The sequence below is a fragment of the Malaclemys terrapin genome, chromosome 3 (assembly GCF_027887155.1).
Source record: "Malaclemys terrapin pileata isolate rMalTer1 chromosome 3, rMalTer1.hap1, whole genome shotgun sequence".
NCBI lineage: Eukaryota > Metazoa > Chordata > Testudines > Emydidae > Malaclemys > Malaclemys terrapin.
The window spans coordinates 201,219,229-201,235,142 of NC_071507.1; the positions used below are offsets into that span (position 1 = coordinate 201,219,229).

The window sequence follows — 15,914 nt, forward strand, 5'->3', positions numbered from 1 at the left end:
ACACCTGGCTTACAAATATGTCAGATGCAAACAGTACAATCTGCTTTATTTTTTATTTTATATATATTTATAGACCACAGAAATATAAAACCTAATCACAAGCTTTCACAGCTGCAAAAGCTGCTAATTGCAAGCTGTAACAGCGGAGTGTGAGTTGCAGCATTTCCCAGCCTGTTTCGAATGTGACATCTGACTTTTTCCCCCTCTCTTCTCCTCCCAATCCCGTCCCTTCCTGTGGTTACTCCTCTGTCCTCATGGTTTCTCCTCACAGATGTTCTGCTGCTTCTGCCTGTTCTTCTAACAAACACCTTTATTGTAAACTATATATTTTGAAGGAGGTCAGGTTTGTAACAAAAATCACAACTTCACTCTTGTATAGTGAGGAACTCACAGGGCTAGAAACCTAAATAAACTAAGCCTCACGTCACCATAGTTAGGTAAACAAGTATTATTAGCCCCATTTTACAGTTGGGGAATCCTGAGGCACATATGTTAGGTGACTTGCCCAAGGTCACAAAGGAAGCCTGTGGCAGAGTTGGGAACGGAACCCAGGAATCTTGGCTCCTGCTTGCCAACTCCTGCTGACAAAAGCAGTAGATTGTAAATTCTCACCCATGCATAAATTCAAGCACAAAATCACTAGATGGATGTTCCCTCCCACTTTAAAGATTCTCTTTGAATCCCAATGTGGGGATATAATTCTAGTTAGAGGGCAAATTGTTGACCAAGGGATTTGCTGGATTCTCCACCACTTGAAGTTTTTACATCAAGAGTGGATGTCTTTCTAAAAGATATCTATGCTTCCATTCAACCACAGGACATTGGCCTTGCTATTACTGGATGAAATTCTATGGCTTATGTTACACAGGGGGTCAAATTAGATGATCATAATGGTCACTGAGCATTAAATTCTGTGAATTGCTTGCGTTTTGTTATGCGACAAAGCAGACACACATTTTATTCCCTTTCCAATATCCTAAAATAACGGCATGTTTGTGACGATTAACATGTAGCTAAGATCAGAAGTGTAACTGCAAAAGCTTCACCTTCAGCTCAGTTTTCATTTTCATCACAGCACTCTGTGGCTTAGACACCCAACTCCCATTATTAGGGTCACATGCATGATTCCCCACCCTGAGCTTGTCTTCAAGTCAGATTCGTTTACTGACAAACCACTTTTTACAGTGCTCAGCGCTATGAAAAGATGGACTTGTATTTGCATTGCCTTGGGCATCATCAGCAAAATTTCCAGACTCTGTCTGTGGGTGTGTTTTTATTCAGATGCCAATTTGACCTTGCACCAGCAGCTGTTGGAAATTCAAGTATCTTGTTTTGAGTTGTAAATTGAACCAACTTATTATGGAGTTACTGAACGAGATTAAATTTGAAATGCCAAGATTATAATACTATATTAAATTTTGAGGACATCATCAAGATAAATTGGGCTCAAAACTCTGCTTTCAGATACACACATTGACATCTGTAGAAGTCACCCTGGTGTATCTGAGAGTAGATTTGCGTGTTACGGAGAGTCATGGATTAGGGTCCAGTTCTGTGGGCATGTAACTGACACTGTGCAAACAAAGGATGTGTTGAACCAACATCTGGATCGAAAGAACCAACAATGTTTATGCAAACCACTGCAGGGTCCACAGCTAACATGTCATGCCCTCTACAACTCATCATGTAAAATTCAAAGAGACGCAACTCAAAGAAAGCGATCTGGTCTGGCACAGTTTTTTGACTGAAGTTTTTTGTAGGAAAATGCCAGTTTGTCACAAACTGACATTTTTCATGGGAATGCATCTGGGTTGATGACACTTTCAGGAAGGTTTCTTGGGTGCAGGATTGAATTCCAAAGAGCCTCACCCTAGAATAACCAGTAGCTATGTGGGCTTCCCAGAGTCAAGTCCCTGCTCTGCCAGATTTGGAATAGGAACTTGAACCTGGGTCTCTCACATCCCAGAAGAGGGCTCTAATTCCTGGCTATTCTGGGGTGGGGATGTCTTGCTGTTTTTGCAAAAAATGCCCAAAATTCTTGGTTTCCTCCCAGTGCGAAATGGGAAACTCTTTTAAATCTCAAATTTGTTGTGGGATGAGAAAAATGTTTCCTGTCCAGCTGTAGTGTGTACAGAACAAAGCATTTGTGAAGACTTTCAGGTGGTCTGAATACCCCAGTTTTATAGGTGCTGGGGTTCACGCTCAATATTTCATTTATGGTAGCACTTTAGAACCCCAGTCATGGATTAGGATCGAGTTGTGCAAGGTACTATATTGGGAAGTAACTGACACTGCGCAAACAAGTGATATCTGTTGAACCAACATCTGGATAGGCAGAACCAACAATGTTTATGCAAAACACTGCAAGTCTACAGCTCACGTGTTTAATTATCTGTCATGCCCTCTACATCTCATGAACAATGTAATATTCAGAGAGCTATAACTCAATGAAAGCAGTTAGGCACAACTAACCAAAATGGGGAGAAACTTCTACAAAAGGAAAAGGAGAAATCCAAGTAAGGCAGCAAATTGCCCGTCAGCCCCACTTTCAGCTGTCACATCAGCCAGACATGTAGCTTATGGCCATAAGATATTTTCTAGGAATAAACGTAAGACTTAAAACACTGAGCCGTGAATAAGTTAGAGCTATGCACGTGAACTGTACTTAAAAGAAGGGATCATTAAAATTGTGCTGGTTTCAGAGTAACAGCCGTGTTAGTCTGTATCCACAAAAAGAAGAACAGGAGTACTTGTGGCACCTTAGAGACTAACAAATTTATTAGAGCATAAGCTTTCGTGGACTACAGCCCACTTCAACTGCTGTAGCTCAACCTATCTGAGGAAGGAATGAGAGCAGACTAGATCTGAGCAGATGTTATAACTGGAAGAGATTCTTGCCATAGCCTGTAAACTCGGAGACTGTGAAGGAGCAAACTACCCCTTTAAGGGACAGACTGGAGTCTATGGCCGAAATAGCCTGGGGTGTAATCCAGAAGGCCCTGCCTGCCCTAGCGCTGGGCTCTTTGAACAGGAAGGCGAGCAAAAGAGGGGAGTAGAAGCCACGCAGGCTGCAGTGAGATGCGGTTTGTGTCTCAGGCCTGGCTACACCACACAGAGATTGACATAAGCTGCCTTGCATCGGCCTAGCTGTGTAGAAGGATCTTCACTTAAATTTGGCTCCCACTGACGTCAGAGTGTGTCTGCACCGATTTAGTAACACCACCTCGGTGAGCCGTGTCGACACACAGTCGATGTAATTAGGTCAACACAGTGTCAGCGTAGACACCGCATTGCTTACGTCGACTGTTACTGGCCTCCAGGAGCTATCTCACAATGCCCCACACTGACAATACAAGTGCTCCTCCTGACACACCAGCGACTTAATAACTGCAGTGGCTATATGCCGACGTAAGTTAGATCAACATAATTCTGTAGTGTAGACGTGGCCTCCAGCTCCCAGAGACCAGCCCAACCAGACAAGAGACTTGGTTTTGTGGTATTGGGAGCTCTGCACCAGGGTCCTGATGTGAGAACTTTCTGAACAGGTTATTGTAACTGCTCCTGACTTAAAATGGGACATGCTATTTTGTTAATGGTGGGTGGGGGGATTCTCCTTACCCTGGTCTGTTAAAGCAAACCTGTTGCCACCCCAGTCGGGATGCAAAGGCGGGACACACTGACAGTGCCATGCCAGCCTACAGGGGCATTATCCACACCTTTTTAGAGAGCCCGTTAAGCTTCTTCGAAAGCTTCTGCCAAATCCTGGCATAATCCTGTCCCTGGTTTAAATCCCTCCTCAAGCTGAGGGTGCCATTGTCCTCCCTGTTTAAATTGGGAAGAATGGAAGGCAGTGTCATCCAATCCTGATGTCAAGGGCTAGGTGTGAGGAGTTCTGGGCTCTGTTCTTGGCTCCAGCACTTCTTGCCTATATGACAGGTTTCAGAGTAGCAGCCGTGTTAGTCTGTATCCGGAAAAAGAACAGGAGTACTTGTTTGTGGCACCTTAGAGACTAACAAATTTGTTAGTCTCTAAGGTGCCACAAGTACTCCTGTTCTTCTTGCCTATAGTCACCCAGTTCCTTAGGTTGAGATTGCATTTCTACAACATCATCCCGCAGGAGGTCAAAGCACTTTCTAACACTTAAGTCTCACAACGCTCCTGTGAGGCAGACAAGTATAAATTCCTCATCTGGAAAATGGGCATAGGGGGAGGTACAGGGAGTTAAGATTTTCAAAGCCAGCTGGGGGGGAATTTAAGATTAAATCCTCTAGCTGGTTTTAAAAACAAAGGACGATCGTTTTTTTTCATTGTTATCAAAATGAAGTATTAGACTTTGCATGTGACCCAGGAGAGGACCAGGGCCACCCAGAGGATTCAGGGGGCCTGGGGCAAAGCAATTTCGGGGGGTCCCTTCCATAAAAAAAGTTGCAATACTATATTTTTTACATTTCCAAATACATGATATTAACCACTGAAATACATTCAAAAAATAATTTTTAATAATTTGAAAATACACAAAATACCATTAAAGCATTTAATGTTTTTAAATAATGTATGTATACATTTGCAATTACATAATGGGCTGTCACTGGGTGATGGTGATGGTTGGTGCCAGTGGGCTGTCGCTGCCTGGAGATGGCGCTGTTGCTGCCCAGGGCTGGGTGGGGAGCTGGGCTCTGGGTTGGGGGGTGCTCGGTTCACAGGGGCTGGGCTCACAGCTGGGGGTCAGGACTGCGGGGGGGGGAGAGTCGGGGGGTGCCCGGCTCAGAGGGGCTGGGCTCGGAGCTGGGGGTCAGGGCTGTGGGAGGGGTCAGGGGGGTGTCCGGCTCAGAGGGGCTGGGCTTGGAGCAGGGGATCGGAGGGCCAGGGGGGTGTCCGGCTCAGAGGAGCTGGGCTCAGAGCAGGGGATCAGGGGGGTGTCCGACTCAGAGGGGCTGGGCTCTGAGTGGGGGGTCAGGGCTGGAGGGGGTCAGGGGGGTGTCTGGCTCAGAGGGGCTGGGCTCAGAGCTGGGGGTCAGGGCTGGGGGGGGTCAGTGGGGTGTCCGGCTCAGAGGGGCTGGGCTCGGAGCGGGGGGGTCAGGGGAGTGTCCGGCTCAGAGGGGCTGGGCTCGGAGCTGGGGGTTAGGGCTGTGGGGGAGGGGGGTGTCCGGGTCAGAGGGGCTTACCATGCTGCTTCCTCCCGCCTCTCCCGGAGCCTCAGCGCACCGTGTCCAGAAGTGGCCCTGGACAGAGCTAAAGTGGCGTGGCTACACGGGACCTGAGCTCCCACCACTCTGCCGCAGCCCCGCCCCCTTATCACGCGGCTCTGAGCGGGAGGCGCTTAGGCCCCGCCGCCTTACCACGCAGCTCCGAGTGGGAGGAGCTCAGGCCCCAGGGGAGCCACATCGATTTAGCTCTGTCCCGGGCTGCTCCTGGACGCGGCATGCTGAGGCGCCGGGGGATGTGGGAAGGCGGAGGCGGGGGGGAGCCTCTGACATTCCGGTGGGGCCCCCTGAAGGGTCTGGGGCCTGGGGCAAATTGCCCCACTTGCCCCCCCCTCTGGGCGGCCCTGGAGAGGACAGTAACCCCAGTCCTCTTCCTGACCTTCACTGATGTGTAATACAGCTCTGATAAATACCGGGAAAGGCCTCTCTGACCCATTGTCGAAAAAAGTATGTGGTATACGCAACTCCTATTTGAAGTTGGGCACCTAGGCACGTAGTGGCATTTTCAAAAGCTCCCATATACTTCTTTAGGCACCTAAATACCCCTAAAGTGCTAGATCTTTGCCCATATGAGTTTGTCAACAAATTGAAGTCACGGACATAATTACAGCAAGATTTAATATATGCATTTCCAGCTCTTTCACAGGTTTTTGTTTAATGCTTTGATGCATAATATTACTGCTGCTGCATTTCAGTTAACATCAGTAGATGGGTTTTGCCCCATGGCCATGGAAGAAATCCCAGTTCAGCAACGATTTCTCATTGAGATTGACAAGGGAGAAATGCTTTGTCATAAGGTGCTACAGCAATTGTGTAGCTGCATGCAACCAGAGAAATAAAATGTTTCTCCTGGGCCACGCTCAGAAAATAATTATTTTCCACTTGTTCTCTGCCTGCCCATGACTTATACAGCTGACACCTTTTGCAGCTGCTCCTGTTGTGTTGAAGGGATTTAGAAGCATTTGCAACTTTAGAAAAGAAAATCCCTTCATGTTTGGGGTGGCTGGATCAGGTTTGAAAGAACTAGACTTTCTAACCACAAATTAAAATCCTCAGCCATTTATCTGAAATAGCAGAATTGAGTCCACAACAATTTACAAGGTATGGGATCTTTCAGATGAGACCAAAGAACAGCTGTTCTGCATGGACACGAGTAGATTTATAGAATGTTTTTTATGTCAGGAGTGTCTTTGGTCAGTTTCCTCAGTCAAAATTTCTCCTCTTGTGTACTGGTGCAGCACTGCCCTCTACTGGATGGAATGTCAAACAGGCTCAAGTGTGTCTCATAGGTCCCAAGACTAACAGAAGCTCCTTTTGCTCAAAGCTGTGCTTTCGCAGGAGGAGGGTCTGATTTTTGTCTCACTTAAGGCAGTGAAATCTTGAGGGGTCAGAAATCTGTCTACACGCATTGCTCACTCTGTTTAGCAACATGTTGTGCTCCAGTTATCTAGATAGCTGCTTTCCTGTGCCCTGTAGAGCTTTTGGGGATGAAAAGCACTTTTTGAAACCTGTTAATTCTCTCTTCTCTTTCTCCCTCAAGCTATGACTGTCCGGAATGGAGGAAACGTCCTGGTTCCATGTTATCCTTCTGGAGTGATATATGACCTGCTGGAGTGTCTATATCAGTACATCGACTCTGCAGGACTCTCCAATGTCCCCTTTTACTTCATCTCACCTGTTGCCAACAGCTCCCTGGAGTTCTCCCAGATCTTTGCCGAGTGGTAGGTGTTAGTGGGCTACTCTGTCAGACTGGATTCCAACGTACATATTACAGTAAAGGTGTGCAGAGTGAGCGCTGATAGCTGCCGATTCTGTCTACTTGGAACCCTTCCGGATATACACAACATAGGAATTATGTACACGCCTTTTCAGTTACAGGAATAGGTGTGCATAGGTGTTCTGTCATTAGAGTGGCATTAGGTCCAGTAGTATGTATGCTGAATCTGTTTAAAAACCACAGATATGTTTGGCACTGGCACTCAGAGCCAGTGAGTAAATGATGCACTTGCTCAGAGTGACTTTCAGATGCATTTTTCTTGCCTGTTGTGAGTCTCACTCAATGCTCCAAGGAGCATACACAGTCCAACTACATAAGCTGGTGCGGTTTTTTTATATTCCTAATTCAGATGAGCCATAGAACTGCGGGCCACTTGTGATGATTATGTATTTGTTAAGCCATAATAAGATCCTGTACGACACAAATAAGCTAATCCTTGCCTCAGAGATCTTTTGATCTGGAAGACAGAAAAACAAGGTGTGCTGGAAGAAGAACAGGAGTACTTGTGGCACCTTAGAGACTAACAAATTTATTAGAGCATAAGCTTTCGTGGACTACAGCCCACTTCTTCGGATGCATATAGAATGGAACATATAATGAGGAGATATATATATACACACATACAGAGAGCATAAACAGGTGGGAGTTGTCTTACCAACTCTGAGAGGCCAATTAATTAAGAGAAAAAAAAAAAACTTTTGAAGTGATAATCAAGCTAGCGGAGTACAGACAGTGTGATAAGAAGTGTGAGAGTACTTACAAGGGGAGATAGTCAACGTTTGTAATGGCTCAGCCATTCCCAGTCCTTTTTCAAACCGGAGTTGATTGTGTCTAGTTTGCATATCAATTCTAGCTCTGCAGTCTCTCTTTGGAGTCTGTTTTTGAAGTTTTTCTGTTGTAATATAGCCACCCGCAGGTCTGTCACTGAATGACCAGACAGGTTAAAGTGTTCTCCCACTGGTTTTTGAGTATTTTGATTCCTGATGTCAGATTTGTGTCCATTAATTCTTTTGCGTAGAGACTGTCCGGTTTGGCCAATGTACATGGCAGAGGGGCATTGCTGGCACATGATGGCATATATCACATTGGTAGATGTGCAGGTGAACGAGCCCCTGATGGTATGGCTGATGTGATTAGGTCCTATGATGATGTCACTTGAATAGATATGTGGACAGAGTTGGCATCGGGGTTTGTTACAAGGATAGGTTCCTGGGTTAGTGGTTTTGTTCAGTGATGTGTGGTTGCTGGTGAGTATTTGCTTTAGGTTGGGGGGTTGTCTGTAAGCGAGGACAGGTCTGTCTCCCAAGATCTGTGAGAGTAAAGGATCATCTTTCAGGATAGGTTGTAGATCTCTGATGATGCGCTGGAGAGGTTTTAGTTGGGGGCTGAAGGTGACAGCTAGTGGTGTTCTGTTATTTTCTTTGTTGGGCCTGTCTTGTAGGAGGTGACTTCTGGGTACTCGTCTGGCTCTGTCAATCTGTTTTTTCACTTCAGCAGGTGGGTATTGTAGTTTTAAGAATGCTTGATAGAGATCTTGTAGGTGCTTGTCTCTATCCGAGGGATTGGAGCAAATGCGGTTATATCTTAGAGCTTGGCTGTAGACAATGGATCGTGTGGTGTGTCCTGGATGGAAGCTGGAGGCATGTAGGTAAGTGTAGCGGTCAGTAGGTTTCCGGTATAGGGTGGTATTGATGTGACCATCGCTTATTAGCACAGTAGTGTCCAGGAAATGGACCGCTTGTGTGGATTGATCTAGGCTGAGGTTGATGGTGGGATGGAAATTATTGAAATCATGGTGAAATTCCTCAAGGGCTTCTTTTCCATGGGTCCAGATGATGAAGATGTCATCAATGTAGCGCAAGTAGAGTAGGGGCGTTAGGGGACGAGAGCTAAGGAAGCGTTGTTCTAAGTCAGCCATAAAAATGTTGGCATATTGTGTGGCCATGCGGGTACCCATAGCAGTGCCGCTGACTTGAAGGTATATATTGTCCCCAAATGTGAAATAGTTGTGGGTGAGGACAAAATCACAAAGTTCAGCCACCAGGTTAGCTGTGACATTATCAGGGATACTGTTCCTGATAGCTTGTAGTCCATCTTTGTGTGGAATATTGGTGTAGAGGGCTTCTACGTCCATAGTGGCCAGGATGGTGTTTTCTGGAAGATCACCGATGGATTGTAGTTTCCTCAGGAAGTCAGTGGTGTCTCGAAGATAGCTGGGAGTGCTGGTAGCGTAGGGTCTTAGGACAGAGTCTACATAACCAGACAAGCCTGATGTTAGGGTGCCAATGCCTGAGATGATGGGGCGTCCAGGATATCCAGGTTTATGGATCTTGGGTAGCAAATAGAATACCCCTGGTCGGGGTTCTAGGCATGTGTCTGTACGGATTTGTTCCTGTGCTTTGTCAGGGAGTTTTTTTAGCAGGTGGTGTAGTTTCTTTAGGTAATCCTCAGTGGGATCAGAGGATAATGGCCTGTAGAATGTGGTGTTAGAGAGCTGTCTAGCAGCCTCCTGGTCATATTCCAATTTATTCATGATGACGACAGCACCTCCTTTGTCAGCCTTTTTGATTATGATGTCAGGGTTGTTTCTGAGGCTGTAGATGGCGTTGTGTTCATCATGAATAAATTGGAATATGACCAGGAGGCTGCTTGGGAGACAGACCTGTCCTCGCTTACAGACAACCCCCCAACCTAAAGCAAATACTCACCAGCAACCACACATCACTGAACAAAACCACTAACCCAGGAACCTATCCTTGTAACAAACCCCGATGCCAACTCTGTCCACATATCTATTCAAGTAACATCATCATAGGACCTAATCACATCAGCCATACCATCAGGGGCTCGTTCACCTGCACATCTACCAATGTGATATATGCCATCATGTGCCAGCAATGCCTCTCTGCCATGTACATTGGCCAAACCGGACAGTCTCTACGCAAAAGAATTAATGGACACAAATCTGACATCAGGAATCAAAATACTCAAAAACCAGTGGGAGAACACTTTAACCTGTCTGGTCATTCAGTGACAGACCTGCGGGTGGCTATATTACAACAGAAAAACTTCAAAAACAGACTCCAAAGAGAGACTGCAGAGCTAGAATTGATATGCAAACTAGACACAATCAACTCCGGTTTGAATAAGGACTGGGAATGGCTGAGCCATTACAAACGTTGACTCTATCTCCCCTTGTAAGTACTCTCACACTTCTTATCACACTGTCTGTACTCGGCTAGCTTGATTATCACTTCAAAAGTTTTTTTTTTTTCTCTTAATTAATTGGCCTCTCAGAGTTGGTAAGACAACTCCCACCTGTTTATGCTCTCTGTATGTGTGTATATATATCTCCTCATTATATGTTCCATTCTATATGCATCCGAAGAAGTGGGCTGTAGTCCATGAAAGCTTATGCTCTAATAAATTTGTTAGTCTCTAAGGTGCCACAAGTACTCCTGTTCTTCTTTTTGTGGATACAGACTAACACGGCTGTTACTCTGAAAGGTGTGCTGGGAGAAACTGAGATGAGTGAATTCTTCTGGAAGTATTTGGATAAGGAAAGGATAAGATCTGATGGATTAAGAGGCCATGCTACTTTAAGCAAGAGTAGGGGAATCTAGTTTTTGGGCCCTAACCAAATTTCAGTGTAGGTATTCGAAATTATACCCATTGAATAGTACTGCAGTTAAACAGCTGCTGTATTTTATTTGACTAATGGCTGTACTTTAATAGTGAATTAAGTGATTCCTGTATACGTAGTTTGAATCAAGGTGTTATAAAATTGCAAGACTGGTTAGTACTTTTTTTTTAAACAAGTACAGTGGTGTGGCAGCACAAAGCATAGCAGGCAAGTAGAAATCGTATTTTGTTAATTACATCTAGTTTGCAGAATTCAGACGCTTAATAGTTTACTGAAATTCTAGAATATTTATTATTCGAGGCCAGTTTAAAACATACTTTAATCCTACTTGTACGGTAATTTATCTTCAAAAGTCAGTAGAGACGCTACTAATCCTCAGACATTCTTAATAGGTAAAATATTTACCTTGTTCACAGAAAACCGAGGCAGAGGTTGTGACTTCTCTAAAACCACAGATAGATTTGGGGTTAGAACTGAGGAATTCCTGTCTGACAATCCCATGATAGTCTGCTAGATCAAGGGCTTTGTCCACACTTTGACCTAGGTCAAAACACTCTACAGTGTGTGGCTGGGTAGTGCACATTACATCCATCTGGACAAGCCCCAAACTGCTTCATTTTTTGGTGCAGTGGGAATTTTTCTCAGAGTTATTTAGACCTAGTTTTGTTGCTATATAATAAAAATTAAAAAATGTATCATGCTGGTAGGGTTCCTTTGCTGGATTTCCTAGGACAAGTCATCAAGATAATGTTACTATATTATACAATTGCATCATCACCTAGACCACTGCCAGATCTGCTCTTTTATTCTACCTCCCAAGATGGAATGAATCGAATGATCTTGCTGAAGTCAGTCAATAGCTTTTACTATCTAATTTGTGAAAGGAATGCTTGACGCAAAATAGCCAATGACAGTGAACATCATGGAGGGATGAGAGAAGCAGTTTGCTAGCCTTATACCCACAATAATGAAATGTATACAGGGGGACTAGTTTACAGCAAATGGAAGGGTGACATCTTTGAGAAGACAGTTGAATCCTTTGAATAGGTTTTTTTGTGAGGGTTATTGGGGTTTGCAGGATATTGAATGAGAATCACTCATACAGTGAGGGCCTACTGTAGGTAAGATGTTATTTAGCATTCACTGACATATCCATTTTCACAGGCAAGAGGACTCTATTTATTATCAAACGGTTCTAAAGCAATTTCAGCCCTGTACTGACGTACACCTTCTTTAGATCATAATATTCACCCACCCAGGCATCGTCTCTTTCTTTTGTTGTTTCCAGTCCCCCCTGTTAAAGTGAGAGGCTTTGTGCTGCAGGTCACGGAAGTGGGATGACTGTCCAGAAAATCTTAACAGTAGATGGCAGCAGATACTGCAGTATGTTTGTTTCTAACCCAGGTTTTTTCCCCTCCTTTTTAAAGGCTGTGTCATAATAAACAGACGAAGGTGTATCTCCCGGAACCTCCCTTTCCTCATGCTGAGGTAAGCCAATACAGAGGCACCATGTGTGATCAGTGCCAAGATTTAGGTGGGTTCCTAAAAGCCAGAGCTCCACGAGCCCATTCTCTTTTTGTGACTAATTCTTTTGGATCTGTGAAATAGTCCTTTTGACTGTCGGTCACTCAATTTGGCTTTCATTCCATTATTTATAAAAATCGTTTTTGGGGAGGAAGATGTCAGAATGTACCATTAACCCTGCCATTATTATCGTAAGCCTGATGAAAATGTTACTACGCAATATCCACTCCTCCATTTTACCTGCCTTCGTGGAAAGGGGTCCGATATCAACATGTTTGTTTTCCCTTATTGAACTCTGAGTAGAAATATGCTCTTTGTTCAAACCAAGCCACTCATTTCAAAGTGCCTAGAGACTAAACCTTGCTGTTGGGGATGAAGCTACCTTCCTAATTGACATGGGCACTCGTGTTGTCTAGAGTTAAGAAACTATTAATCTCTATTTCAAGATGCCTTTATCAATATACAAGGAGCTTAAATCGTAAGTGCTCAGTGTTGTCTGCTATTTGCAAAGGAGTGTCCTGGGTGAGCATGTTGCTGAAGCAAGTAAGATTGCTTGACTGCTGGCCCTTTGGGGTCCTTGCAGAATCAAGGTGTGCATCTCGGGAGCAAAACTTAAATAGATGTGACACAACTTCTGCCTTCAAAGAGACTTTTAGATAGAATCCATGTATTGATGGGAACCAATATATCTCCACTTAGAGTAAACGGGAGGCACAGGGGTGAGGACTGAGGAGTGTAGATAGAGGTGGCTTTTCTGAGAGAAGAAGGCTAAATTTTCAGAGGAGCCTCTATCTTGTATCAGAGATCGAGCAATTTTGCGCATGCATATTTTGTAGGCTGGCTTGTGTGTATAAATTCCATCATTTGTGCTCAAAAACCATGTGTAAATGCTTTCATGTGCATAGCTGCAGTCACATAGGTGGAGGCCTCAGATTCAATGCCTTGACCAACACCACCGTCTTTTGCTCTGAGGGGTTTGACCAGTGACCCATCCTTGGAGATGGGTTGGAAATCTCCACTGTCTACCACCTGTATACCTTGCTTTGAGGGCCTGGTGGGTTCCTGTGACATGGATATTGATCTTAACGGTGTTTATAAACTCTTTCACTGTCCGATATTAGGTAGGTTCAGAGTTATTTTAAACAGGGGCCTTGGTTTTACTTGGTTACTTGGCAAATCACAAAAACATTTATTCAAATTAAAAGTTTAGTGATTAAACACAAGAAGGAGCAAGAAATTAAAGCAGACCTTTATATTGAAGCTGTGATGGAGTGATTATGCAAAACAAATGTAGACTTTAATCATGATTTTGACTTTCTTCTTTTGGAGGCAAAATATCAGTCTTATTTTCAGAACAACCTTTCTTTGATGAAAAAGAAAGGATGACTTTTTGATGTGTAGAGAGCATTTACTTATCCTGTTCTTAACAGACACAAGGTGGAGAAGAGACAATAGAAAAGATGGGTGAAATATGGCTTTTGATGATGGTTTTTGAAACGCTGGACTGCTGGTTAGCGATGAGTGAACGCTTTTGGCTGGCAAGTTGGCCACAACACTTGCTGCTTGGATCCTGGCTTATGATCTGGTCAGGGAGTCCTCAGATTGGATCTTTTCTTCTTAAACAAGGCAGGCTTGGATGAATACAGTATAGTTGACTTCGGGATTCGATGAAAAGCCAAGAGAGTGAGAGAGAGGCTAAAAGGAATTAAAGGGGGGCAGAAAATAACACAACAAGGGCAGGGAAAATGATTCAGGATCTTATGTGCCTCTGCAGTGCTGGCAGTCGCAGATCCCCACTGATGGGCTGAGGATTGAATGTCATGATAATGTGATGACGACTTTCAGCACTCACAGGTGAAAACAAAATTAAGGCCAGCCCGCCAGCCTTGCTCTCAGAAAGAAAGTCCTTTACATGAGCCAAAATGAGTGGCAGTTCAGAGGGATGGGCTGGGATGGGATGCAAGGTGGGTCGGGAGATGAGTGGGAGAACTGATCTGAACACGTCTTTTCCAAAGTCTCTCTTTAAGAAACCCAAAAGGGGGAAAAGTGGGCATCCTTGTTCATTGGCCACATTATCTTGTTCAACAATTAGGCCTCAAAGCTGTCACACCAATTCTGGTCTAACAACTTCTGATTCCAAATCTATTTTTTTTACCAAGCTTAATTTCAACAGTCCTTGGATTATATCAATGTGGCCTTCTTGGTTTAAACCAGGGGTTCTCAAACTTGGGGTCGCGACCCCTCAGGGGGTCGTGAGGTTATTATCTGGGGGATCGTGAGCTGTCAGCCTCCACCCCAAACCCCGCTTCACCTCCAGCATTTATAATAGTGTTAAATAAAAAAAAAAAGTGTTTTTAATTTATAAGGGGGGGTCGCACTCAGAGGCTTGCTGTGTGAAAGGGGTCACCACTAGAAAAGTTTGAGAACCCCTGGTTTAAACTAATCCGGCTTCTTTGTCTGATTCTCTTGCACTTGTTACAACATTGTGTTGTAAATAACTTGACCTATTTTTCTTGGTTATTGTATCATCTTATGAACTTTTACATACTTTTTATATTTGAGTTCGCAATAGGGCTACGCTTTGTAGGCCCAATAGTCACAACGTTCCCATTGAATAGGAGTAGGATCTGGTCCCTAATGTTCATTCTTTCCAGGTGCTGAACTATATTTCAAACAAGGTATGCAGTGAATCAAGAATAATGGAAACGTCCACAGCTAACACCCACACACTGTTCTTAAAAACTTACCCTCGTAAATCAAGTTCCAAAGCCTATTCTCAGAGTGCAAGACACTCCAGCCATACTTTCTGCTTTACCCTGCATCTCTCTGCTTTTCAAAGTGTCCTTGTTGGTCCATAGCATGTCTCTGAAGTGCCTTCTGTTTCTCTGTATGCTCCCTTCCTACCGCCTACCAAAGGTTTTAACTTTTTTTTAACTCACAACTTTTTTTCCACAACACCCAATAAACTGCTTGGTGAAAAAATATCCACCATCAAAGGGTGGATTAATTAAGCAGTCTGTCATGAGGGGTGCGTGTGTTTATGCTGTGTTAACTGCATCCTCTTATTTTAGTGGAGCGTCTTTAATTCCCTGGGCGGCCTGTTGATAATCAGATACCTCCAAACTATTTTACTGCTGTTAAAAAATTTGTCAGCTCCATGTGTAGATTAAGTTATAATTAATAATTAATAGAGATATCCCATCTCCTAGAACTGGAAGGAACCTTGAAAGGTCATTGAGTCCAGCCCCCTGCCTTCACTAGCAGGACCAAGTACTGATTTTGCCCCAGATCCCTAAGTGGCCCCCTCAAGGATTGAACTCACAATCCTGGGTTTAGCAGGCCAATGCTCAAACCACTGAGCTATCCCTCCCCCCCCCCCCCGTTAATTACTTTGATATCTAAAAATTGTGAGATACAATTAGAATATTTCCAGTGTTAAGATTAGAGATTGATCTGTCCCTGTAAGAAATTTCCTGTGGTCTAAGACCTCTCAAAACCCATATGAACTATGGAGCTGAGCTAAAAATTCTTTGGCTGCAGCCTAGACTGTCAGTTTCACTGGCTTTTAATATAAAATACCTTTCTCCCCTCACCCACAGAAGAGGCAGTAAAATCACCCTGGGGACAGTGGTGAGGATATGTTACAGCTAAAACAGTGTCTTTATTCCAGGAATTACTATAAACAGCAACAATTGAATTCCAAACTGTTATATTAACACCACAATGTATAAAGATGCTGTACCACTATCTAGTAAAATCTCAGGTA

At 44.1% G+C, this 15,914-nt stretch overlaps 1 protein-coding gene across 2 annotated transcripts in view; it reads left to right on the plus strand.

Annotated features, from left to right (window-relative positions):
• The window catches only part of INTS9 (integrator complex subunit 9), a 90,807-nt gene that overhangs the window by 43,013 nt on the left and 31,880 nt on the right, over nucleotides 1-15,914 (plus strand). For both annotated transcript variants that reach the window (XM_054023985.1, XM_054023986.1), the window contains exons 10-11: nucleotides 6,745-6,925; nucleotides 12,052-12,112. In XM_054023985.1, coding sequence (XP_053879960.1) covers nucleotides 6,745-6,925; nucleotides 12,052-12,112 — 242 coding nt within the window. The remainder of the gene's footprint in view (nucleotides 1-6,744; nucleotides 6,926-12,051; nucleotides 12,113-15,914) is intronic.